This window comes from Polypterus senegalus, chromosome 4 (genome assembly GCF_016835505.1).
Source record: "Polypterus senegalus isolate Bchr_013 chromosome 4, ASM1683550v1, whole genome shotgun sequence".
Classification (NCBI taxonomy): Eukaryota; Metazoa; Chordata; class Cladistia; order Polypteriformes; family Polypteridae; genus Polypterus; species Polypterus senegalus.
In genome coordinates this window covers 139,424,084-139,449,519 of record NC_053157.1, presented here as the reverse complement: position 1 = coordinate 139,449,519, position 25,436 = coordinate 139,424,084, and the positions used below count along the sequence as shown (strand labels likewise).

The following is a 25,436-nucleotide window of genomic DNA, read 5'->3' as shown; positions in this document are numbered from 1 at the left end:
ACAAGACCTGTGAATCCTTCATATTAACAAGTCATTTTACCATCATGTCAATATGTCACACTGCACAGAGTTGAATAAGTGTTATGAAGGCCAAAGGAAGCCTTTGTTAAGGTCTTATTACATAAAAGTAAATGAGTAATAGATGCATTTTTGCAGTAACTAAACTAAACTGTCATCGATTATTTACTAAAAAATCAGTATTGTTATTAATAATCAATTGTTCATTTTTTTGTTTTGTATGAATTTAAATTTATTTTCAGCATAAATAACTGACTATAAAATATTTATTTTTATATTAATATGGCAATTGATCAATCTGCAAAAACTAAAATATCTGAGTGCGTATCTATATAAGAGGTGATCAAAAATTGTTGAGCCAGAGAACTCAAAACAAGTTTAATTTTTTATACATGTGTTCTAACATTCACAACGCTTTTCTGTGCAACTCATTTTCATTGCTTGTGCAGCCACTCATCACACAGGCCCAGGTCTGGAGGACGGTGTGGGTGTGACATGTGTTTGAATCCCCAGTCTCTCCCAACAGCCTTTGTAGCTGTGAGCTGGGGCATTATTGTTAAGCACACTGGTTAATGGCTTTTTATTCTGCTTTTCCTTGACCCACTACCTCAAACAGCAAAGCAAATCGGAGTAATATGCTAAGGTGGCCATTTTGAGGAAAATAATTATTAAGGACTGCATACTGAGCAACATATTAAATTGTTCACATGAACTTGGTGGCACTGGGTTGGACCTTGAATTTCTTTAGTGTGGGAGGATCACCATGATTCTATTGTTTTGATTATAATTTGGGCACTGAATCATCAGGATATATATAGGTTTCATTGCCTTATTATAAACGTTTCTTTAATTTTTCATAGTCTGAATTCAGCAGGACCAGATTTCCAGGAACACTGCCGGAAATAATGATTCACTTCAGTAGTCAACGTTCTAGGCACCCAATGTATGCAAGACATTGCTCATTTTAATTGTTTTTGAAGAATGGATTCATCTGACCTTGGACAGATCCTAGCAGTTTCTGGTCTCTTACTCATCATCACTTTTCAATTCTTTATTATGGTTTGCTCCACAAGAGCAGCATTTTTTTCTCTCATACATATGCACAATCAGCCATACCTTGGGGTGTCTTCCAGAGCCATTCTGCCAAGACACAATTTTGCAACCCATTTCTTGACTAGCCTGTGAAGGTTACTGCTCCTGGTACTATACAAGCTGTCTAGGTGTGAAAGGTGTGAATGAATCGCCAAAGGTGCATTATTACCTAACATTGTCTGGTGATAGGGTGATACTTAATTTTGTGGTTTTTGGCAGCCATTTTGACTTGGTTCTGAAACAAGAAAAATATACATTAAACCACAAAATGGTAGAAGCCTGCAATTCATATATTTTAGTAAACAGGAGCCAATCTTTGGCCACATAAAATATCAGCACCCTTTCAGGCAAAACCCCTTGCATTTTTATGCAGCTCACAAAATTCCCTATATAAATTCAACAAAATTGTACTTTATCAAAATTGAAAAATAATTATGCCAGAAACCTAACTGAACATAATGAATAGACGTCTGGTTCCTGTGAACCCTAAATTGGATTTAGCTGTTTTAGGAAGTTATGGATAGTATTACTTAAGAAAATCCTTTATATTTTTTAATCATTTTACCAATAAATTTGAAATGAAATGAGTGCCTTCTGAGCAGCTTGGTGCCACAGTCATTAGATAGATAGATAGATAGATAGATAGATAGATAGATAGATAGATAGATAGATAGATAGATAGATAGATAGATAGATAGATAGATAGATAGATAGATAGATAGATACTTTAATAATCCCAAGGGGAAATTCACATAATCCAACAGCAGCATACTGATACAAAAAACAATATTAAATTAAAGAATAATAAATGCAGGTAAAAACAGATAATAACTTTGAATAATGTTAACGTTTATCCCCCCAGGTGGAATTGAAGAGTCGCATAGTGTGGGGGAGGAACGATCTCCTCATTCTGTCAGTGGAGCAGGACAGTGACAGCAGTCTGTTGCTGAAGCTGCTCCTCTGCCTGGAAATGACACTGTTCAGTACTGCTACCTCAACAATCCAGCATCTGGATTTGACTTCTCTGCCTGATTGTTGTCTAAGTGGATTTTGCATCTGAGTCCTCCTGTTTTCCTCCCTCATAGAGGTTAAATGGCAGTTCTACACTGGTCCTGGTGTGAGTACGTGTATGAATTATGCAGTGGACAGGGACCCCAACAATGACTGGTTCCTGCCCTATAGCCACTGAATGAATAGGCTCTGAGATTCCACAACACTGAACTGGATTAAAATGTTCCGTCACGTTAAAAGTAATTCCCACTTGTGTGGATTAGCCTGAGAGGACTGTGGAATTCCTCCCTTTGTCAATTTCAACATAACATGAACATGACTCAGTAAGAGCTGAGAATGGAACATTGCCTTAAACTGCTTTTTTCTCCTACTAATGGCTGAAAGTAGGACACAGGGGCATACTTGAGTGACATTTTTGGGCAATACATTTGATAGGTAGGTTAGTTATGCATTTATTTTATGTTTGTTACGTGAACTCTGGAAGGCAGAACCTATTATAGCAGCTTTGTGAAAAAGGCAACAACCAGCCCTAGATGGGCAGTCCTTCCATGGTAGGATCAGTCACACCATTGGACAAATTTAGAGACATTAAATTGACTTGAAACTCAGAATGAAAACAAAGAACCCAGAGAAGACCCTGTCAAACATACAAAGCCCACATATCCAGCAAGTCCAGGTCAACGAAGCTGTGTCCCAACAACTATAACCACTGCACCTCTGTGTCACAAGTTAACTATTTAAACCCTTATTCTGTCCATAATCAGTATGAATCAGCATTTCACCTACATTTTTAATACCTTGACTGACTTAAGAGGTTTTCTGAAATTTCACAGGATGGTTGCTTAAATATGAGTCATACCATATTATATTAGTTCTCTTAACACAGCAAAAACAGCACTTAACCCTTGCTTGCAAAAGTTTAAAAACTGTCCTGCTGTTTCAAGCCAGACAGTTTAAAATTTCCAGCATCAAAATTACTCAGTCTCTGTCTTTATAATTTGGAAATGGAGACTGGTGCTCATCTCTTGTCAACATGAATGCCAGGGTGATTAACTGCTTGGATTCTTAACTAGGTCAGCTTTTAAAGTCTAACTTCTGACCTTCAGGATGATACTGAATAATTGGTGTCTGTGCCAGCAAGTGCAGTGACTAAGTGTAGTTTCTGTATATGGTTGCCCCCGTATAAAATGCACTAATTATTTGTAGAAGAAACATTAAAAGTGCAGCTCTCAGGTTACAGCACTTGACGCAGGTTAGAAGGGCAATGAGCATACATCTACTTAAGGCAGATGCATGAATGCCTAGTTGCCTTTTCTGTACTTTTATTTGCGGGGTGTCATGGTCAAAGACAGGTGTGAATAAACAGGCGGCAGTGGCACCAAGCAAGTGTTAAATTCGTTATTCACGTTTCACTTCTGAATGTTGCAATAACAGTTGCATCCTTCTAATTAATAGCAACAGAAGAGAAAAGTGAGTGCCTTTCTTGCTAGCAACTAATATTGTGAGCCATGTGCCAGACTTCCAGTCCCGCACTCTTGCTGGAGTATGGTTCAACATGATCAGAGGCGTCTCATGGAGCTGTATGCTTTTTGTAATTCTCAGTGAACATTTAATCGCAAAGTAGCACAAAGCAACAGTTTATTTTACTGCAACACATGTCCGATTTCTGTGAGGTTTTGTGTTTTCTTTTCACAACAGCTCAGTACAAGTATAAGACGACCTTTCATTGCATCTTCATCTATACACCACTTTAAAATGAATCCTGTGTTAAAAGGCAATCTTGGAAGGAAGAGAAATGCAATCAGTATGGCACGAGTAGATCAGTATGCAGGAGTCGCTTCATAAGTTTTGCCATTTACACTTTACATTTCTTTATCTTTTTTCCCCCTTACCCAACCGTGCACATTACAATCTAGAATAAAATAACCAAAACTGCACTAAGAGCAGTTTGTTTTTACCACAGTAATGGAAAGTTTTCTTGTCAATAAACCTTGCTTAATCAATTGTGTTTCCACCCTGGTACTGCCCCTATTTGAGTGTGCTTAGACTGTCTTGTAGTTAGTACTTTCCAGTAGCTTAGATGTGTAGAAGACAACTTATATCCCTATCCCCACCCCCTTAAAGGCACATGTTGAAATTAAATTACTAGTTCACTATGCAATAAGGCTTTTTGTTTATCTGAATTGAAGTGTTATTACTTTCAATTAGTTTTTACAAAATGTGTAATGTACAAAATGGGAAACCATAATGTAACATTTGAAAGCCTGCTTTATCTATTTCAGGGTAAGGGGTCCTGGCAGCACAGGGTACAAGCAATAAGACAGTGCTGGACTGGGTAATAGTCCAACACAGGGCCCAATGGCAAAACTGTTTCCTATAGATAAGTATTTGCCATGCTACCCTTTTTCAGTCCTATAACTATAGACTCACGTGTGCCCCTTTTTCCAAATAATAATACTATTACAAAATTACTTGGTCACTAATCTAAGATGACCTCTTTTAATTGTTAACAATGGAGGAGTACAATAAATAAAGGCAGAACCTGTGTCTTTCCTATGTGGTAGCTGCCATACTTGCCAACCTTGTAAGTATAACACCAAATCCTGTAGACAGTGAGCTGTTGTCTTGTTGGGGCTCCATGCCTGTTTTTAATGTTGTTAAATGTTTCTATTTGCTTTATTTCTCTTTGTAAAGAAGTTTGTTCCCTTTGATAATTTTTAGTTACCTTTTTTTTGAGAACTGATTTTGTATTTCTTAATTTGCTTCTTTCATCCTTCCTCTTAATTTAGACATAGGGGGGCGGGTCTCCCAATTACTCAGGTGTGCTGTTGTTAGGACCATCACTTCAGGCTGCACACTGGGGCATTGAGTTCTTTTTTCATCATCTTTGGTGCTCTCCTTCTCTGAAGATGGCATATTTGAGCAGTTTAAGTAAAGCTGTGACCATTGTTAAGACCATTGTTATCTAACCAATTAGATAAGTTGGTTATTGTTTCAATGTAGGCTTCTTTGTTTGTAGAGTATACTCCTTTACTTTGCAGTTAGCTTTTTGACAGTTTCCCTTTCTGAAGGATAAGAATTTACTCCTTTTTTTCAGTTTATTAGGTATACTAAATTTGTTAGGTTTGTTTTGTTTTCTTCATTTTGGGATTTTTGGGAGTGTTATTTGTTATAAGTTAACCTCTTAGTTTTTCTAAATAAAAGTAGATTTATTGTTACTTAAATTTACCATAGTCTAAACAAATTTACATTAAATGTAAATGTATAATGGCATAAATGGTTTTTCCTTTTGCTACCTGCTATAATCGTAACAGCCTTTGTTCCAAACACCCCTTCCTAACTCTAGACTATGGAATGAGGTCCCTTAGAGCAAGGTACTCAACTCTGGTCCTGGAAGGCCACAGTGGCTTTAACTGATTTCTTAATTAAAGCCCAATTATTTATTACTAAACCAATATTATTTTGGGATTAGTTAACACACTTGTTACGATTCAGAACCCTTAATTGCCTATTTCAGTTTTAAACAGCTGTATTTAGGTTTTAATTGTTGCCTGTTTTCTTAACCAACCATCAGGTAATAATGAGGTGCAAATGACAAAGGAACCTCCAGCTAAGGTGCTTCCATTTAATCCTGTGTATACAGTGGTGTGAAAAACTATTTGCCCCCTTCCTGATTTCTTATTCTTTTGCATGTTTGTCACACAAAATGTTTCTGATCATCAAACACATTTAACCATTGGTCAAATACAACACAAGTAAACACAAAATGCAGTTTTTAAATGATAGTTTTTATTATTTAGGGAGGAAAAAAATCCAAACCTACATGACCCTGTGTGAAAAAGTAATTGCCCCCTGAACCTAATAACTGGTTGGGCCACCCTTAGCAGCAATAACTGCAATCAAGTGTTTGTGATAACTTGCAATGAGTCTTTTACAGCGCTCTGGAGGAATTTTGGCCCACTCAACTTTGCAGAATTGTTGTAATTCAGCTTTATTTGAGGGTTTTCTAGCATGAACCGCCTTTTTAAGGTCATGCCATAGCAATTCAATTGGATTCAGGTCAGGACTTTGACTAGGCCACTCCAAAGTCTTCATTTTGTTTTTCTTCAGCCATTCAGAGGTGGATTTGCTGGTGTGTTTTGGGTCATTGTCCTGTTGCAGCACCCAAGATCGCTTCAGCTTGAGTTGACGAACAGATGGCCGGACATTCTCCTTCAGGATTTTTTGGTAGACAGTAGAATTCATGGTTCCATCTATCACAGCAAGCCTTGCAGGTCCTGAAGCAGCAAAACAACCCCAGACCATCACATTACCACCACCATATTTTACTGTTGGTATGATGTTCTTTTTCTGAAATGCTGTGTTCCTTTTACGCCAGATGTAACGGGACATTTGTCTTCCAAAAAGTTCAACTTTTGTCTCATCAGTCCACAAGGTATTTTCCCAAAAGTCTTGGCAATCATTGAGATGTTTCTTAGAAAAATTGAGACGAGTCCTAATGTTCTTTTTGCTTAACAGTGGTTGTGTCTTGGAAATCTGCCATGCAGGCCGTTTTTGCCCAGTCTCTTTCTTATGGTGGAGTCGTGAACACTGACCTTAATTGAGGCAAGTGAGGCCTGCAGTTCTTTAGACGTTGTCCTGGGGTCTTTTGTGACCTCTCGGATGAGTTGTCTCTGTGCTCTTGGGGTAATTTTGGTCGGCCGGCCACTCCTGGGAAGGTTCACCACTGTTCCATGTTTTTGCCATTTGTGGATAATGGCTCTCACTGTGGTTCGCTGGAGTCCCAAAGCTTTAGAAATGGCTTTACCAGACTGATAGATCTCAATTACTTCTGTTCTCATTTGTTCCCGAATTTCTTTGGATTTTGGCATGATGTCTAGCTTTTGAGGTGCTTTTGGTCTACTTCTCTGTGTCAGGCAGCTCCTATTTAAGTGATTTCTTGATTGAAACAGGTGTGGCAGTAATCAGGCCTGGGGGTGGCTACAGAAATTGAACTCAGGTGTGATATACCACAGTTAGGTTATTTTTTAACAAGGGGGCAATTACTTTTTCACACAGGGCCATGTTGGTTTGGATTTTTTTCCTCCCTAAATAATAAAAACCATCATTTAAAAACTGCATTTTGTGTTTACTTGTGTTATATTTGACTAATGGTTAAATGTGTTTGATGATCAGAAACATTTTGTGTGACAAACATGCAAAAGAATAAGAAATCAGGAAGGGGGCAAATAGTTTTTCACACCACTGTATGCATCATGAAGAAGCTGTGCCAAAACAATGTTTGAATTAAGTTCTAGACCATAAAACCTACAAATAAGTTCTCAAAAAAATCCACAATGTAATAAAGATTTATCATGGAAGAATAAAAGCACTAATAAGCCATATAATTAAATACCAAGTGTCTTTGTCTGCTTTGCCTGGCTTCTAATTTCGAAACTAGCTGGAACAAAAACCTGCAGCCATTGCGGACATCTAGGACCAAAGTTAAGTAACTCTGCCCTAGAGGCTTCTCACATCAAGCCCAGCAGTTACTTCTGTGTTCATGCTGGTCCATCCTTAGGTACAAGAACACCAGGGTAGAACTCCCTCTAGTTTCCCTCTAGAACTCCCTCCCTGGAGTTTCTACACTTGTGAGCTATTAGTAATCCATAGGATGGAATTTGCATCCTCTGTGCCTCCCACAGTGATTAAAATGAACACTTACAAAGAGTGGACTCCACCCATATCTTCTCAGTTATCAAACAAGGCTAATGCAATTATTAGAAGTTTATTGCCAGAAATAAAAATTAGGCTAATACAAGATTAAAGTATAAGAAAGTAATAATAGTAGAACAGAAATCTATATCAGAAAAGTCAATTAAACAGAACTCAATATACTTAATGTAAACAAAGTTGGCAAAAGCAAATTTCTATATTTAAATCCCAAAAACATTTTTAATAAATTTAAGACATCAGATTATTTTGAAATTCCAAACCAAAGTAGAAACAGTTAATTAATACAAAAAAGAACAGCCAAAGTCCAAAACTTTTTTTCAGTTTATTAGGTATACTAAATTTATTAGGTTTGTTTTGTTTTCTTCATTTTGGGATTTTTGGGAGTGTTATAAATAAGGAAAACAAAAAAAGACTGGTAGAGGAGGCCTGGTAAGACACATGCATGAACTAAGTTCTTCTGGTGGCCACCACAATAACCAGCACACCATAACAATCGACAGGTGATTGAAAGGCCAAAAACAAATAAAGTGAACATTAAAGGAAATGAATCATAAACGTAGAGCTGGAGTGGACCACAAGCGAAACCATGCATCTTTAAAGGGCTGGGTCTTCAAAGAAGCTCATCAGTTTAAGAGACTATAGCATTGTGGAAGTTCTATGGAGGCAGGATTAGGTGAGAACATTTCAGGACCTCATTGGCACCTATTTCTCCTTTAGTGACACACCTTGGTAATTACCATTTCATGAAGGAGAATACTGACCTCTTGCCAATTTTCCCAAACATCACCCTCAAGTGAGCAATCTTACCTCTCATTTTCTCCAGCTTGAGACCTTGAGCTGCCACCTATCAACCAAGAGGTCTTGTTCTCAATTGTCAGTGTTCTATGGCCTTTCCATCTAAAAAGAGGGCCAGGTTCTACTTCTACGTCATTTTATATGTTCATGTATTGATTCAATACGGTATATTAACACTTGCTCAGTGATCTGACCTTCTTTTGTTTTCTTCTACACCTTACAGCAAATGGCCCAAAGTATACATACACTACATTGAATATGCAATAGCATAGCCTATGTCTCATCTTAATATGAGTCACACCTTAAACCACAGTGGCTTGAAGCAAACAAAACCTGCACAAAATGAACTTCTTTCTAACCTAAGTGGTTTCAGTAATAGAACTATGGTATGGTACCTAAAACTGATATTGTAACCAACATATTTTCCAGCAGATCTTATTTAAGAAATCTTAACTGTAATAGTCACACACACAAACATACTGCAAATGATTGAGTTATGATGGGAATGTGGTATGCCCATATCATTACTTTATTAATAGTGTTTGAATGACAGTACAGCAGCTTGTATTAATATACTTACATTTCTCTCCTGTTCCTTCCTTTATAACTTCATCAGCTTTGGAAAAATGTAAGTAAGGTTACCTTGAAAGTAAGTGAAAGTTGGAGGCAGGACACTATTGCTTAAAGTTTATACATCGGCTATCAAGTTTTATTGATCGTTGCATTAGGAGTTATAACAACTGAACCTCTTTATACTCAATAAGAATCAAGTCAATCATGACAGTGTACTGTATATTCATAATACTACCAGAGGCTCACTCCACATTCACTGCAGGTAGGTCTCCACCTGGACTCAAGGCTCTAACTTGTTTGCTGATTTAGCACAGTTCACCTAACCTGCAGACCAAATGAATCATTCTGTAACCTGAGAATCTAAGATCACTCTTCTGTAGTGTGGGGTAGTTATATCACAGCAGTTCTCTTCTAACTCTGATGAAATATATTTAGTAATCTCATTTCTTTTCTTTAATCATTATGCTCAGAGTTTTGTCTCCAAATCCGAGGACCCGAACTGAAGTTCCTTTGAGGCCATTTCATCATCACCAACTCTTATTTACACTTCTTTACTGAGTGTAATGTCTCTTTGAGCACATAAGTGAGATGCTTATCAGAAACCGAGATGTGGCTATAATTCCTACAGCTGCATAACGTCTCTTAGGCTGGCAACACACCACATGATGTTCAGTCAGAGAGAAGGTTAAATTTATCAGTTGTAGTTGCTGGGTCACATTGCTTTGAGGAATGTCCATTTACATGACTAGGAAATCACAGGGAATTACAGATTATACAAATACCTCACAACTTAAGAGCCCAGTTTCAATTTTTCAAAAAGTATTCCAAGCTATTGATAACCAACTGGCATGCTGCTTCACAACACAGATGGTTCTACAAACATTTTTCAGATATAGTGTGTTCAACCACAATCTCATACCATCTTTCTCCTTTTTAGGTGCATATAATGTGATAAGCACCTTGTGTGATCACTCGGTCTATCCATCAGTTTGTTTGTCTGTCTGCCCACTTGAAGCAACTCAGCTTCCTGGACTGATTTTGCTGAAGTTTGGGCTGCTCGATTAGTTGGGAAAGTTCAGCTTTCGTTGAGACATCTTGAATAGTAATATATTCCAGCCAGGGTTCCCTCTGGCTGGGGTACAACACCTTCTTTTATGTCATTTTTATTCAATTTCAAGTCGTTGAAGTATGTTAATGTTACTTTTGTTTATTGTCTGCTTTGTTTTTTATGCCTGTGCTATGTTCCATGTGTTTTGTTTGTCGTCCCACCTGCTAATAACCACATGGAACTGCCCTCCACCCCATAAATCTGGAGAGTCACAGTTCCTGGAAGCTCATTTCAGATGTGCTTGGGTATTTTGGTGAGTTATTATTTTCCCTGTGATTATTGTGATTTGTTGGATTTTTGACCACTCTTTGTTCCTTGTATTTGAACTTTAATTACATTGGATTATCTTATCGTCTTATGCAACTGTGATTTTCATTTTTGTGCTCTACAGAGCTTAATTCTTGTTGAAGAGTATTTTTGTGAGAAAGATTTTTTATAAATTTTATAAAGATTCTTCATGGCAACTTTACTATCTAGCTGGGGATTTTGATGGGATTTTCCCCTCTAGCGGGTATTTTTGGAAATACTTTTGGGTCTTATGTCTTTGAGACACCCAGTCATAACAAATAGCACACACTGTACAAAGTTTTGAAAAGCACTGGTAAATTTGCAGAGACATCTGTTATGATTTCATTATGACTTTATTTTTTTCTGTGCTTTGTAAATTTTTATATACAGCTCCCTTATTTTAAATGCACCTTTCAGAGATCAAGAAATATAGTCATTACATTTTATTTTTAGATTTTTTTTATTTTTACAACAAAAATTTCTGCTATCTTATTGGTTACTAGTTGAAATACCCAGCATTGCCTGGTAGGAAAATAAAGTGTTTTTTTTTTACTTGTTTGAGAATAATATCATTATAAAAACACAACTTTAAAAATAATAATAAATTAGCAAACAATAAAGACTCACTAATGTGCTGTCTTGCGGTCTTGTATGTATGTTATCATCCAGTTGACTCTATTTAATTTCAAAAGCAACAGGGGCATGGTGCTGTTCAAACATAAAGAATGCTGGCAGTCACCTCCAGTTCGCCCTCTGGTGGTCGTTCCGAGTGTACATAACAAGACCACAAGATCACCCCCACCCTACCCAGAAGGGGGTGGGTTAGGGTTGATTTCACCCTACAGTATTTTTAATCGACCAATGAGAAACATGTGTACCAAGTTTCATGAAAATCTCTCCAGCCATTCGGAAGTGATGCTTGAACATACATACACACACATACATTGAGTTCAAACCACCCAGTCTTCTCTGTTGCTCAAATTTGCACATTATTTCCACATAATTAAATCAGAAAATATCTTTGTACTTATTCCTATTCACACATCATTACCAGAAAAGAACTGATAAAAGATTGATAAACATTTTTTGCTAACCCTGACATATTTTCACACAGGCTAAAGTATGACATCACCGACGTCATCTCATAAAAAAACACTTGACTAGCAGAACCTGAACAGGGGAAGGCTGACATTTTTTTGTGAAAATGTACCGTATGTAAAACTAAGAGAAGGAGGGAGAAAGATCACTAAACATCTAATGTCTAGGAAGATAAATATTAGTAACATTTAAATATAATGAAAGTTTGCTTTTTCTGCAAATCTAGAGTGTTAGTTAAGATTTTGTTGGAGCTTGATTTTTTTCCTAAAATTTGGCAGGGTCTCTACTTATCATAAACTCACTTGTACTGTCAGTTAATTTGTTCACTTGAGACTGTACCTGACAAGCTGCTGTAGTCTCATTCCTTATTCTTTCACTCGGACATTGAATTATTTCTTCTGGCATTGAAGGAGCCTTCTATTCAAGTTTCTTTTCAATTTGGTTTTATTTTGAATTTTGCATTTGGAAAATCTAACTATTCCTCACAAACACCAATAAGTTTTAAAACACCCTTTTTTGTTTCAAACGTTTTCCATTAAACACTTGCACTTTCAGATCGTTTTCTAAAAGTTTGTCATCCAAACTAAAATAACAAAAACCTGTAAATCAGGATCTGTGAAAGTCAGTACCATGGTTAACAGTGATGGTGTTGAACGCTTCCCTGACCATTTCAGACACAATATGCTGGAACAATCAAATTAATTTGTTGATTTTTTGGAAATGTCTTTCATTTCATACATAATAGAAAATAAAGATGACTTTCTAAAGACTTCCTCTGGTGATCTCATTTGTGTTGTCTGACCTTCAGTATAAGGATGTAATAGTTCACTAAAATGTACAAGAGACTTCCTTGACATTCACATGACCACCACGCACCTGATTACTTGGCAATCATGTGACAGCATTTTCAAAAACGTTTGTTTTCACATCGACACTGCTATGCAAGACCCAGCATTTAAACATTTGTACACTTCAGAGGGAGTTTTTGAAAATACTGTATTTACTTTTGGTGGTAGAAAACACCATCTCAGTGTAGATTGGAAAGCCAAAATGAATTTTAAAAAAAGATGTTGCTACATATTTTCAGGGTTTAGAATTGTTGGATTTAGGAAAGACTTTAGGAAAACATAAGAAGAACTTAAAAAGAAATTTGATGAATGAGAGGAGATCCTCCAGTCCATCAAGCTCGTTTCTTTAGCTTAGCTAATCTATCCTGGTACCTCATCCAGATTCTTCTTAATGGTTGGCAAGGTTTATTTCTTCTTCAACTATATGTCTCCGTAGTTTGTTCCAGATTCCCACAACTCTTTGCCTAAACAAGTGCTTTCTTCCAGTTTATTTACACTGCTGTCATCGAGTAAGTGAATCACCCTTAAGCTAAAAGAATGTTGCTGGATCTACTTTATCAATGCCTTTGAGAATTTTGAAGACCTGGATTAGGACCCCGCATAGTCTTCTCTAAACAGGTTTAATTGTTTAAACCTGTAACAGAGCAGGACATGTTCTAAAGTCCGGAGAAGCACTTGGGTGCACTCTTTTGCACAGCTTCAAGTGCTGCTATGTCCTTTTTCTTTCCTGGGGATGAGAACTGCACATAACACTGCAAATGTGGTCTTACTAGTGTATTATATAGTCCAAGCATAACATCCCTTGACTGATATTCAACAGTTATTGTGGTATAACCTAACATTTTATTTGCCTTTTAATGGCATCTGCTCATTGCTTAGATGATAAAATGTTGTGTCAGCATAAACCCCTAAATCCTTTTCAGAGGTTGCTTTCTTTAGGACAATGTCTCCCATCTTGTAATTATATTAAAAAGTTGAATTAACATGTTGGCTTATGGTTTCTTTATTTTTTGTCCTGTTAAATTTAATTTGTGCTCTTTTTCTCTCTTCCTCATTCTCTCTCCCAATATTTCTTTGGAGTTAGTTTTAATTAATTGTTGTAAATGTCATCTTTCTTTTTTCCATTTTCCTGGTTCTCATTTAATACCATTCTTTATGTTGTAAACACTTTTTTTACTTTTTACTTTGTGAAATAAAATTAGTGAAGCCTAATAAAATTGTATTTTGTTTAACTGGTTATTTGGTCTTAGTATATCCAGTACTCTTAATACTTTCTCTATCTTTTCTGCTGTTGTTATTAGGTTTGACTTTTGGTTGAAAGGATGTCTTTCATTTTAGTTAAAGTTAATGAGGTTCCCGTATTGTTGAACAGAATTTCAGAGTGGGTTATTTTTATTAGTTTTCGTCACATGTGTTTGGTCAGGTTTGTGTGATGAGTGTTTTTCACTGTGCTTGAAGTGTAGAATTTATAGATTTGGAGCACAGTTTCAAGGAGGCAATCACTACAGGAGGCCCCTGACAGTTGGGATGAGGAAGATCTTAAATGTGGATACTACACTGGTTCCCAAAAGTATTTAAATAACATAACAGTTAACTTTGTATGCTGTCTTTGACCTTAGAGCGTTTCTAATTTTGAATCCACCTTATTTTTCATTTTGTTCTTATGCCTCAGCTTGATTCTGATTTCTGATTTTTCACCAAGTTTTGTTTTTATGACTATGTTTATTAATCATGGCCACTCAAATATATTTAACAATTTAGTCACTGAAATTGTCAAGTTTAATTTTTCAGGAAGATGGCACATCGGCTAGTGCTGCTGCCTCATGAACCCAAAATTCCCAACTCAAGTCGTGTGTGGATTGTGAATGTTCTCTTTGTTTCCTCTGATATCCCTAATGCATAGGTTAACCTAATTAGCAAATTTAAACTGGAAGAGTGTGAGTTGTCCTGCTCATGAATGGGCCATGCGGCGATTGCTGTCTTGACCGGTGACTTGTCAGTGGTGTCTCCCATAACCAGAAATTGGTGAAGCAAATTTGAGAATGTTATGTTTCATGTTATTTCTTAAGCAGGTTGTGGCAAGACCAAGGGTTTCTCAGTCTGGTGTCCTTCATCAGCATGTCCTACAGTGGATAAAATTGGTTCTCTCTCTTTAACCCTGTAGTGAAAAAAACACATTTGGTGAAATGGGTGCTGTTAAAAGTGTGTTTGTTTTCACTTAATTTTAACTTAATTTCCACTAGGGTTTGTGGCCACCAAGAACCCAAGTCAATAGCTATAGTCCATTATGGAGTTTGAAACATTCCAAAAGGAGCTGGATTCGGCAACTTATTCCATTGCTGTTCAATTTAGTGTATACACATCTTTATGATTTGGAAGGAAACCAGAATACCATAAAATGTACTGCATATAGGAAGAATAGGTACACTGTCTGAACCCTTCTGGTGAAGGGACAAGCACAATGAGGGTGCATCTCTCAAACTGATCCATCCATGCATTCCCATATCAAGCCTGTTGAATCCATTTCAGGGTTGTGGAGGGCCAGAGCCTATTTTGGCAGTATTAGCACAATAACTTAAAGGTATTATCTCATAAACCCATACTATTTAAAAGTAAAGTTTGTCCTAAATATACAGCAAGTCATTTTCCTGCTAAAAGTATTTTCCTCTAAAATGATATTAATTCAGCTAGATTAATTAATTTGAGCCCAAGGTATCTGAATCTCTCGACGTTATGAGGAAATCCTCAAATACCTTTTGCTAATCATTTAAACAAACATGAGGTTTGTTTTTTAATTACATGTCTCTAATTCATTTTTATTCCATTACCCTGTAGGCTGTGTTATAGGTAATGAACAAGATTAGAGCCACTTCTGGAGCCTGAAATTTAGAACTTGCATTCATAATCATGACACCGAAAGGACTTATCTTGAGCTGTAACATAATTTGGAAATGAGCAAAGGACATGTCTGTTTTAAATTTGGGATCTGAAACTGGCTTTCTGGTTGTTGCAGCATCTCATTTAAACACTCCAAAGGAGTCCTCTTTCAGCTTTGTAGCGATACACATTTTGGTGTCACATTCTTTTACTCTCGAGTCTCGTCTACTGCAAGCCCCCACAATTGACATTTACTTCTCCAGATCTGTGATGTCTTCCTGTGAGGCTGCACCAGCTCATTCAGTGTTTTCTACTTCTCTCTCTTGCTTTTTCTTACATGACAGGCATCCTACTTTCCACCTACACTTTTGTATACCTACCAGAAGAACAGTTCACAGCTTATAGTTAACATTTACTTCTTTAGATTAATACAGCTTAAGAATATAACAGTGAACTGTGACAACAACATTCTTCATTTCTTTCTGAATTATTTGATAATTCAGAATCATCATGTGTTCTGTTCTGTGTGGTCAATTTTTAAATCTGTGGTTAGCACCTTGTCATTTTCTGCACCATTGTTACAAATAAATGGCACAGACATTTGTCATATTAAGCATGTTGTGCTGTGTGACCTCCTCTTGCCCTCTTCAACCAGAGAATCATGTGGTCTGCAGCAAACCTTCTGATGCTGTGTTTCTATTTATCTGGTAAAACCTTCAGTATGTGGGAAAAAAACACATTGTGACAAAACAATGAGTTAATTATGGGTGGGTGCAAGTGCTCTGTGTGCAAAGCAGTGTGTCTTTCTATTTTGTAGAATGAGAAGTAAACTTGTTAGCCCCCAAATATTCTTAGCAAACAACACCTAGAAGTGGGACAAACCAAATTCTGCCAGTATCTACGTAGAGACACGGTATTTAAAGATTTTTGGTGCATTTACTCAGCTTGCCTTAGCCAATTTTTATTAGAATTCATTGAAAATAACAGTTGAATGTGCAGAATGTGTTTACTGAGTGGCAGGCTTTACTATACATGACTTACTTTTATGGGTTTCTTTTTGTGTGTTTTTTTACAGTTCCCTGCCAGAATGTCTTGGACTATTTCAAAAGGGTGCTTCAACAGCACAACCAGTTTGTGCAGCCGCCATCAGAAGAGCAGCTAACAGAGGTAAACTAAACGAGGGACATTGCTGCCAATTTTAATGCTCCTCACTGTATAGTATTTTTTTTTTTTTTTTTTGTAATTTACAGATTCAGACTGAATACAATATAAAAGCATATTTATACACAAAGAATCTGAGATACACACTATTACTTCTTAAGCCCCCTTCACATTACATCAGCAGGTTTCGTTCACAGACTTTATTTCCTTAATCATAGAGAGTCGGAAGCAGTCATGACACACTTCTGTGATCACCAGTCATGTAGTTCTGCATCCTGAGCCACTCAATCCAATCAGTCTGTGACTCACCATAACAAAATCAAACAGGTTTAAGTTGCAGAAGTGTTCTATGTGTGTGTGAGAGTCGACAACCAATGGGTGCCCACCTAGAAGTCCAATGGAAGCAACGCATCTGCAGTGAAACAGGGGAAGTGTGTGTTTTGGACCTTACAAACAGTAAAAAGGCTCGTCTTTACATTGCAGTAGTTGTGCGACTCTCGGATTCACACTTATGTGATTCTTTCATTTTTTTTATTTTGTTATTTAGACCACAGGAACATACTTAACATTGACCTAGCACACACAGACTCAAACACAGACATGTATAAATAAGAATATAAAGGAATAAAGAATATATTAACCAAATAAACAGGATAATACACAATTAATAAACAAACAATGTGCACACAAAAACTCACTTTCTCTGAAGGAGATAGATAATTACTTAACTAACCTCGGACAAATGAATCCCAACAAAATAAGCTCAAAACGGTAAACACTCATGATACAGTCCATAAACAGTCCCGTTCCACAGTTGCAAACAATGATGATTAAGTGAAGAGCCTCCTGAATGTTATGAAATGTAATGCCCTGCTGAGTTCCAGTTCAAGTGATTGGGAGCACTCCAAAGACGAAGACACATCCAACCAAAGTGAAACCACATGAACAAGCAGGCACAGGACAAGAACATAAACCCAGAAAAACTGTACTCCAAAATGGTATTTGTAATTCGAAACAGAAATAGACAATTGTGATCATGACAACTTCTGGCTCACTTTTAAAAAATCTGTGCCATACTTTATTTCCCCCAGCAATCCCTGAGACAACACCCAAAGCTGCCCAGCGGCAAAGTATGGAAAGAATGGAAACAGAATGGAAAAAAGATGGGTGAAGCTACAGCTGAACGTGCCATACCTGTAAAGCTTTCAGGTAGCATGTGATTGGCTGTCAGAAAAAGGGGCAAGTTTGCAATACTCTGAAAATGTGAACCTGTGCTAGAAGATGTCACAAGTAACTTGACTCCCCTGCAGTTCCTTGTCATATAATTTGACATCCTCAGGTGATGAGATCAGCAACTGCATACGTCAAGTTTGATGACTAGTAGTCGTGTAATGTGATGCTCACTTTAGTATAACACACTGGCAGTCACATACTGTACTCTATGTAAGTGTTTGTGTTTTTGGCAGAAACTATATTTAAGTGTTAAAATGTTGTAGCTGACTGTCATAAAACTGTTGTTTTTGCCTGCACTGCCCAAGACATGCTCTAGAAACAAACATGTCATTTTTTTTAAATGCTATCAGTATAAGCAGCTTTCCCTACAATACTCTTAAAGTTCATTAGGGGTCAGCATTCATGATCTGGTTCTCCAAATATTCAGTTATTTGTCTTACATCCATCATAAATTCATCCTTTTTTTTAGTAGGTCTGCCAGGTGCCATTTATGAACAAGATAATGACCTGCACACGTGTCCCCCTTCTCCTGGGAGTTGTCTTCATCATATCAGCACCCTTCTCAATGTCAGACCTGTTTGTTGCACAGCACGTATGGGATATTTAACACTCCACACTCTCAACATTGTCTCCCTGGAGGAGCAATTGTAATGCGTAGTTGAATGTGCCCATTGGCACCCTCCATGCCAAGATGTAAAGCAAGTTTTATGTCTAATTTTGAGAGGTTTACCCTTAGTTTAAAAGCCATACTTGTAGCCCTAGTCTCTACTAATATATTATTCTTTTGCAGTGGTTTTGAAGTAATTTTGCTGAACTCAGCTATCAGTGTAGTACACAAGATTGAACGTTGTTACTAGCTTCTCACTTTTTTTGTCACCATGTATTCATCTGTATAAGGCATTTAAAAAGAGCAACCTCCAGAAGAAGTATCTTTAATGATATTAGTTCCAAATTGTGCCATAAAAAAATAAAATATTATCACAAATCTTAAAACTAATTATAGTTGTTTTTATTTATTATTCTGTTTTGTACCACTATAAAAACATACGATTAATGAAGTCTAATTTGATTTAATTCACACAAATAAAACAATATAAAAATATGAAATTAGAAAAATGGTGGTCATAAGGCCTCAGCAGCCCACCAACGAAAAGCTTTAAAAACAGAGTCGTCCAGTTATCCATCCCTCCATTATCCAACCCGCTATATCCTAACTACAGGGTCACGGGGGTCTGCTGGAGCCAATCCCAGCCAACACAGGATGCAAGGCAGGAAGCAAACCACAGGCAGGGCTCTAGCCCACTGCAGTCATCCAGTTATTGTTTTATTAATTATTATTATTATTATGAAGGATTCCTAAAATCAAAATGTTAAGTTCATGCATCTTATTATTTTAAGAAATGTGGTAATCTTGGTCTTCATTGACTTTAGTCTTTCGAAAGTGAAGAGAGTGAACACTGAATGCTCAGGGTGGAAGGTCAGAGAAGAACTTAACCACTTTATGTCTGAGGACAGGGCAGCCAGTGATTATAGATGCTGAGCATCATCTCATCAAGCTGCTTCTAATCCTCAGCAGATGGTTTGCCCTACTGAGTGTATATATAATATCTGCGCTTGTTTTTGGTTAAGTTGTGTTTTGCATTTTTACTCAATTTCAGTTTTGACATATTTCTGTCCAGCTCAAGGGTATTTCACACATGTGCACTCCTAAAGCATCTGCAGATCACCATAATGCATTAAGTCAGAAAGTATGATTGGCAGACTGCATAACCTTCAATGAACAGTGCTTGCTGAGTCTAGTGTTCAACATAATGATTAGTATTTTAAATGGTTATATATAAAATATTCACTGAACTACAGTATATTCCCTTAAAAATGCCATACCAATTGTTTTTTTTTATTTCTTTTTCTGACTTTTGAATGAAAATGTAAAGATTTACAGCATCCTGTTTCCAGAAACAGTTTGAACTACAAAGTGTAAGATCTTTGGCTGGAAGCATATAAGAAATGGAGGACCAGAACTATCTTTAGTTATTAGATCACCCACCTGTGCAGACCACAGAGAGAAGACAGTATCGCTTTTCAACTTTCTTTTGACATTTCATAACCCATATGATTTAGCATAACTGGGAAGTTTGAATGCCGTAGCTCAGAATAGGCATAAGACAGACATTAAACTGTCATTAGATAGAGACATTACACAGCCATTAGACAGACATTAGACATTAGTATGCCATTAGATAGATACATTAGGCTGCCATTAGATAGATAATAGACATGAAGGACAGCATAAAGCAGAAGACATTGGTGCCCTTTCTTTCAAAAACGTTTTCATACAGCATAAAATAACTGACAGATCTGAATAGCAAAGCATAAAAGGCGGGGATGATTTTTTTAACCAAAATTAGAGTAGAAGTAAAAAAAATATATATAATTCAAAATGAAAAGGGTACCCTGTGCTGACTGTTTATGATCTTAAAACATGAAACCAGGTTATTCAACGCATCTGCTCCCCTTGAAACACAGACAGTAGGGACTATTCCCCTTGAGTTGGTAATGCTGAGCTGCACTATGTGTTTTTAAGAATATTAATTCTTGTCCCTGCTGTTTGCACTTTACTTGTGCCACTAGGAAGTTATCATAGTACCAGTTTTGTTCGATCTAATACTGGAAACAATGCATGAAAATTGAAATACACAAGAGCATGTACTTATATAAACTGTCATACAACACATATACAGGATCATCATAATTCTGTCAGAAGGAAGGATACATGGTCTCTGATTTACACATACAAGTTGAACTGGAACCACATTTAAATGTGACGCAGTGCAAGAAAACTTGCTGCAAAGTGGCTATCCAATGAAAACAGCATTAACAGACATTTAGACATGAACCCAGCATATGCAAGCTTGAAAAGTAGAACAAACAAATAATAAACAAGACTTTATTACTAACACCCTCTGAATCCCCCATACACCTACCCTCCCCTCCTTATTTACTATATATTGCCCTGGATTCCTGTAAGACTAATCATTTTCCTCTAATGATGATTCTTGATGGGAGCTGAAAGCTTAGGATTAAAAACCTATTTTAAGGTATGTGGCTCATTTTCTTATTTTGTGGCTTTCCAGCTGCAAATACAAATATCACAGACCTTTGCTTCCATACACATAAATATATGTGATATATATGTTGTGTCATTTTCTAATGCACTTAATCTAGAAGAGGGTGGTGGGGGGTGCTGAAGCCTATCCCAGTTAGCATAGGGTGCCAGGCAGGAGCAATCCCTGTATGGGGCACCAGTCCACTGCAGGTTGAACACACTAGGTCCAATTTAACGTTGCCAATTCACCTAAACTGAAAATCTTTGGACAGTGGGAAGAAACCCTAGCACCCAGGGATAAACCCATGCACACTCGAGGAAAACATGCAAACTCCACATAGGGGGACCCAGGATGTGAGGCAGCAGAGCTTGAGTTATGTATAAAAGGTAATTTTAAAAAGTATGGAGATGGTTGCCTGAAATCTTTCCCGCAATATTCATTTTGAAAAGAACTTCATAATTGTAGGAACTCATTCAACAGAATCATTTTCCTGCTTTATTAAACATCATCACTTTTCTTGGTTATTTACAGTATTCTTGGTTTAATTGTAATTGCTACAAACCACAATGTAACAATGTCCAATGTAACAACAAAATGGAGGGATTTTATTGACTTGGAGGGGACTTCAGTGTAAAGTTTATAATGAATTATCTTAAAAAAAAAAAAAACATTATTATATCAGTGCCTCATGAACCAGTGAATATCAAGATAATTCAGGAGACTTTCATGTAACCAATCTCCTTAAAGATGCCTTTATGACTTCTTCTTTCAGCTGCTCCTGTTAGGGGTTGCCACAGCGGATCACCTTCTTCCATACCTTTCTGTCCTCTGCATCTTGTTCTGTTACACCCGTCACCTGCATGTCCTCTCTCACCACATCCATAAATCTTCTCTTAGGCCTTCCTCTTTTTCTCTTGCCTGGTAGCTCTATCCTTAGCATCCTTCTCCCAATATACCCAGCATCTCTCCTCTGCACATGTCCAAACCAACGCAATCTCGCCTCTCTGACTTTGTCTCCCAACCATCCAACTTGAGCTGACCCTCTAATGTACTCATTTCTAATCCTATCCATCCTCGTCACACCCAACACAAATCTTAGCATCTTTAACTCTGCTACCTCCAGCTCTGTTTCCTGCTTTCTGGTCAGTGCCACCGTCTCCAACCCATATAACATAGCTGGTCTCACTACCGTCCTGTAGACCTTCCCTTTCACTCTTGCCGATACCCATCTGTCTCAAATTACTCCTGACACTCTTCTCCACCCATTCCACCCTGCCGGCACTCTCTTTTTGACCTCTCTTCCACAATCTCCATTACTCTGTGCTGTTGATCCCAGGTATTTAAACTCATCCACCTTCGCCAACTGTACTACCTGCATCCTCACCATTCCACTGACCTCCCTGTCATTTACACACAAGTATTCTCTCTTGTTCCTACTGACTTTCATTCCTCTTCTCTCTAGAGCATACAGTGGGTATGGAAAGTATTCAGACCCCCTTCAATTTTTCACTCTTTGTTATATTGCAGCCATTTGCTAAAATCATTTACATTTATTTTTTTCCTCATTAATGTACACACAGCACCCCATATTGACAGACAAAAAACAGAATTTATTAAAAAAGAAAAACTGAAATATCACATGGTCCTAAGTATTCAGACCCTTTGCTCAGTATTTAGTAGAAGCACCCTTTTGAGCTAATACAGCCATGAGTCCTCTTCGGAAAAATGCAACAAGTTTTTCACACCTGGATTTTGGGATCCTCTGCCATTCCTCTTGCAGATCCTCTCCAGTTCTGTCAGGTTGGATGGTAAACGTTGGTGGACAGCCATTTTTAGGTCTCCAGAGATGCTCAGTTGGGTTTAAGTCAGGGCTCTGGCTGGGCCATTCAAGAGTTGTTGTGAAGCCACTCCTTCGTTATTTTAGCTGTGTGCTTAGGGTCATTGTCTTGTTGGAAGGTAAACCTTCGGCCCAGTCTGAGGTCCTTAGCACTCTGGAGAAGGTTTTTGTCCAGGATATCCCTGTACTTGGCCGCATTCATCTTTCCCTCGATTGCAACCAGTCGTCCTGTCCCTGCAGCTGAAAAACACCCCCAAAGCATGATGCTGCCACTGCCATGCTTCACTGTGGGGACTGTATTGGACAAGTGATGAGCAGTGCCTGGTTGTCTCCACACATACCGCTTAGAATTAAGGCCAAAAAGTTCTATCTTGGTCTCATCAGACCAGAGAATCTTATTTCTCACCATCTCAGAGTCCTTCAGGTGTCTTTTAGCAAACACCACGTGGGCTGTCATGTGTCTTGCCTCTCCTCAGTGTGTGGACCATCCAACCTGACAGAAGAGGATCTGCAAGGAGGAATGGCAGAGGATCCCCAAATCCAGGTGTGAAAAACTTGTTGCATCTTTCCCAAGTAGACTCATGGCTGTATTAGCTCAAAAGGGTGCTTCTACTAAATACTGAGCAAAGGGTCTGAATACTTAGGACCATGTGTTATTTCAGTTTTTCTTTTTTAATAAATCTGCAACAATTTCAAAAATTCTTTTTTTTTGTCTGTCAATATGGGGTGCTGTGTGTACATTAATGAGGGAAAAATTAATTTAAATGATTGTAGCAAATGGCTGCAATATAACAAAGAGTGAAAAATTGAAGGGGGTCTGAATACTTTCCGTACCCACTGTATCTCCACCTCTCCAGGGTCTCCTTAACCTGCTCCCTACTATCGCAACAGATCACAATGCCATCAGCAAACATCATAGTCCACGGGGACTCCTGTCTAATCTTGTCTGTCAACCTGTCCATCACCATTGCAAATAAAAAAAGGGCTCAGAGCTGATCCCTGATGTAATCCCACCTCCACATTGAATGCATCCGTCACTCCTACCACAGACCTCACCACTGTCATACTTACCTCGTACATATCCTGTACAACTCTTACGTACTTCTCTGCCACTCCCGACTTCCTCATACAATACCACAGCTCCTCTCAAGGCACCCTGTCATATGCTTTCTCCAGGTCCACAAAGACGCAATGCAAGCCCTTATGGCCTTCTCTAAACTTCTCCATCAACATCCTCAGAGCAAACATTGCATCTGTGGTGCTCTTTCTTGGCATGAAACCATACTGCTGCTCATTAATCATCACCTCAATTCTTAACCTAGCCTCCACTACTATTTCCCATAACTTAATGCTGTGGCTCATCAATTTTATTCCCCTGTAGTTACTGCAGTCCTGTACATCCCCCTTATTCTTAAATATCGGCACCAGTACACTTCTTCTCCACTCCTCAGGCATCCTCTCACTTTCCAAGATTCCATTAAGCAATCTGATTAAAAACCCCACTGCCATCTCTGCTAAACACCTCCATGCTTCCATAGGTATGTCATCTGGACCAACGGCCTTTCCATTTTTCATCTTCTCCATAGCTGTCCTTACTTTTTCCTTGCTAATCCGATGCACTTCCTGATTCACTGTCTCCACATCATCCAACCTCTTCTCTCTCTCGTTCTCTTCATTCATCAGCCTCTCAAAGTACTCTTTCCATCTGCTCAACACACTCTCCTCGCTTATGAGTACGTTTCTATCTTTATCCTTTATCACCCTAACCTGCTGTACATCTTTCCCAGCTCGGTCCCTCTGTCTAGCCAATCGGTACAGGTCCTTTTCTCCCTCCTTAGTGTCCAACCTCTCATACAACTCATCATACGCCTTTTCTTTAGCCTTCGCCACCTCTCTCTTCACCTTGCGCCTCATCTCCTTGTACTCTTGTCTACTTTCTGCATCTCTCTGACTAACCCACTTCTCCTTTGCTATCCTCTTCCTCTTTATACTCTCCTGTATTTCCTCATTCCACCACCAGGTTTCCTTTTCCTCCTTTCTCTTTCCAGATGTCACGCCAAGCACCCTTCTTGCTGTCACCCTTACTATATCTGTTGTAGTTTCCCAGCTGTCTGGTAACTCTTCACTGCCACCCAGTGCCTGTCTCACCTCCTCCCTATACTCAACCTTTCAGTCTTCCTTTTTCAACTTCCACCATTTGATCCTTGGCTCTGCCCTCATTCTCTTCCTCTTCTTGATCTCCAGTGTCATCCTACAGACCACCATCCTATGCTGCTTAACTACACTTTCCCCTGCCACCACTCTTGTACGTAACCCTATGTTCCTCCCTCTTCTTAAAATACGTATTCACCACAGCCATGTCCATCCTTTTGGCAAAATCCACTATCCTCTGACCTTCTTCATTCCTCTCCTTGACACCATACCTACTCATCACCTCCTCATCTCCACTGCTCCCTTCACCAACATGCCCATTGAAATCCACTCTAGTCACCACTTTCTGTCCCATGGGTACACTGTTCATCACTTCATCCAACTCACTCCAAAAATCTTCGTTCTCGCCCATTGCAAACCCAACTTGCAGTGCATATGCACTAACAACATTCATCATCACACCTCCAGTTTCCAGCTTCATAATAATTACTCTGCCTGACACTCTTTTCACTTCCAAAACACTC

General features: G+C 38.1%; 1 protein-coding gene across 2 annotated transcripts in view; it reads left to right on the top strand.

Annotated features, from left to right (window-relative positions):
• The window catches only part of LOC120527676 (BEN domain-containing protein 4), a 91,079-nt gene that overhangs the window by 49,588 nt on the left and 16,055 nt on the right, over positions 1 to 25,436 (top strand). For both annotated transcript variants that reach the window (XM_039751368.1, XM_039751367.1), the window contains one exon: positions 16,499 to 16,590. In XM_039751368.1, the coding sequence (XP_039607302.1) occupies positions 16,499 to 16,590 (92 nt within the window). The remainder of the gene's footprint in view (positions 1 to 16,498; positions 16,591 to 25,436) is intronic.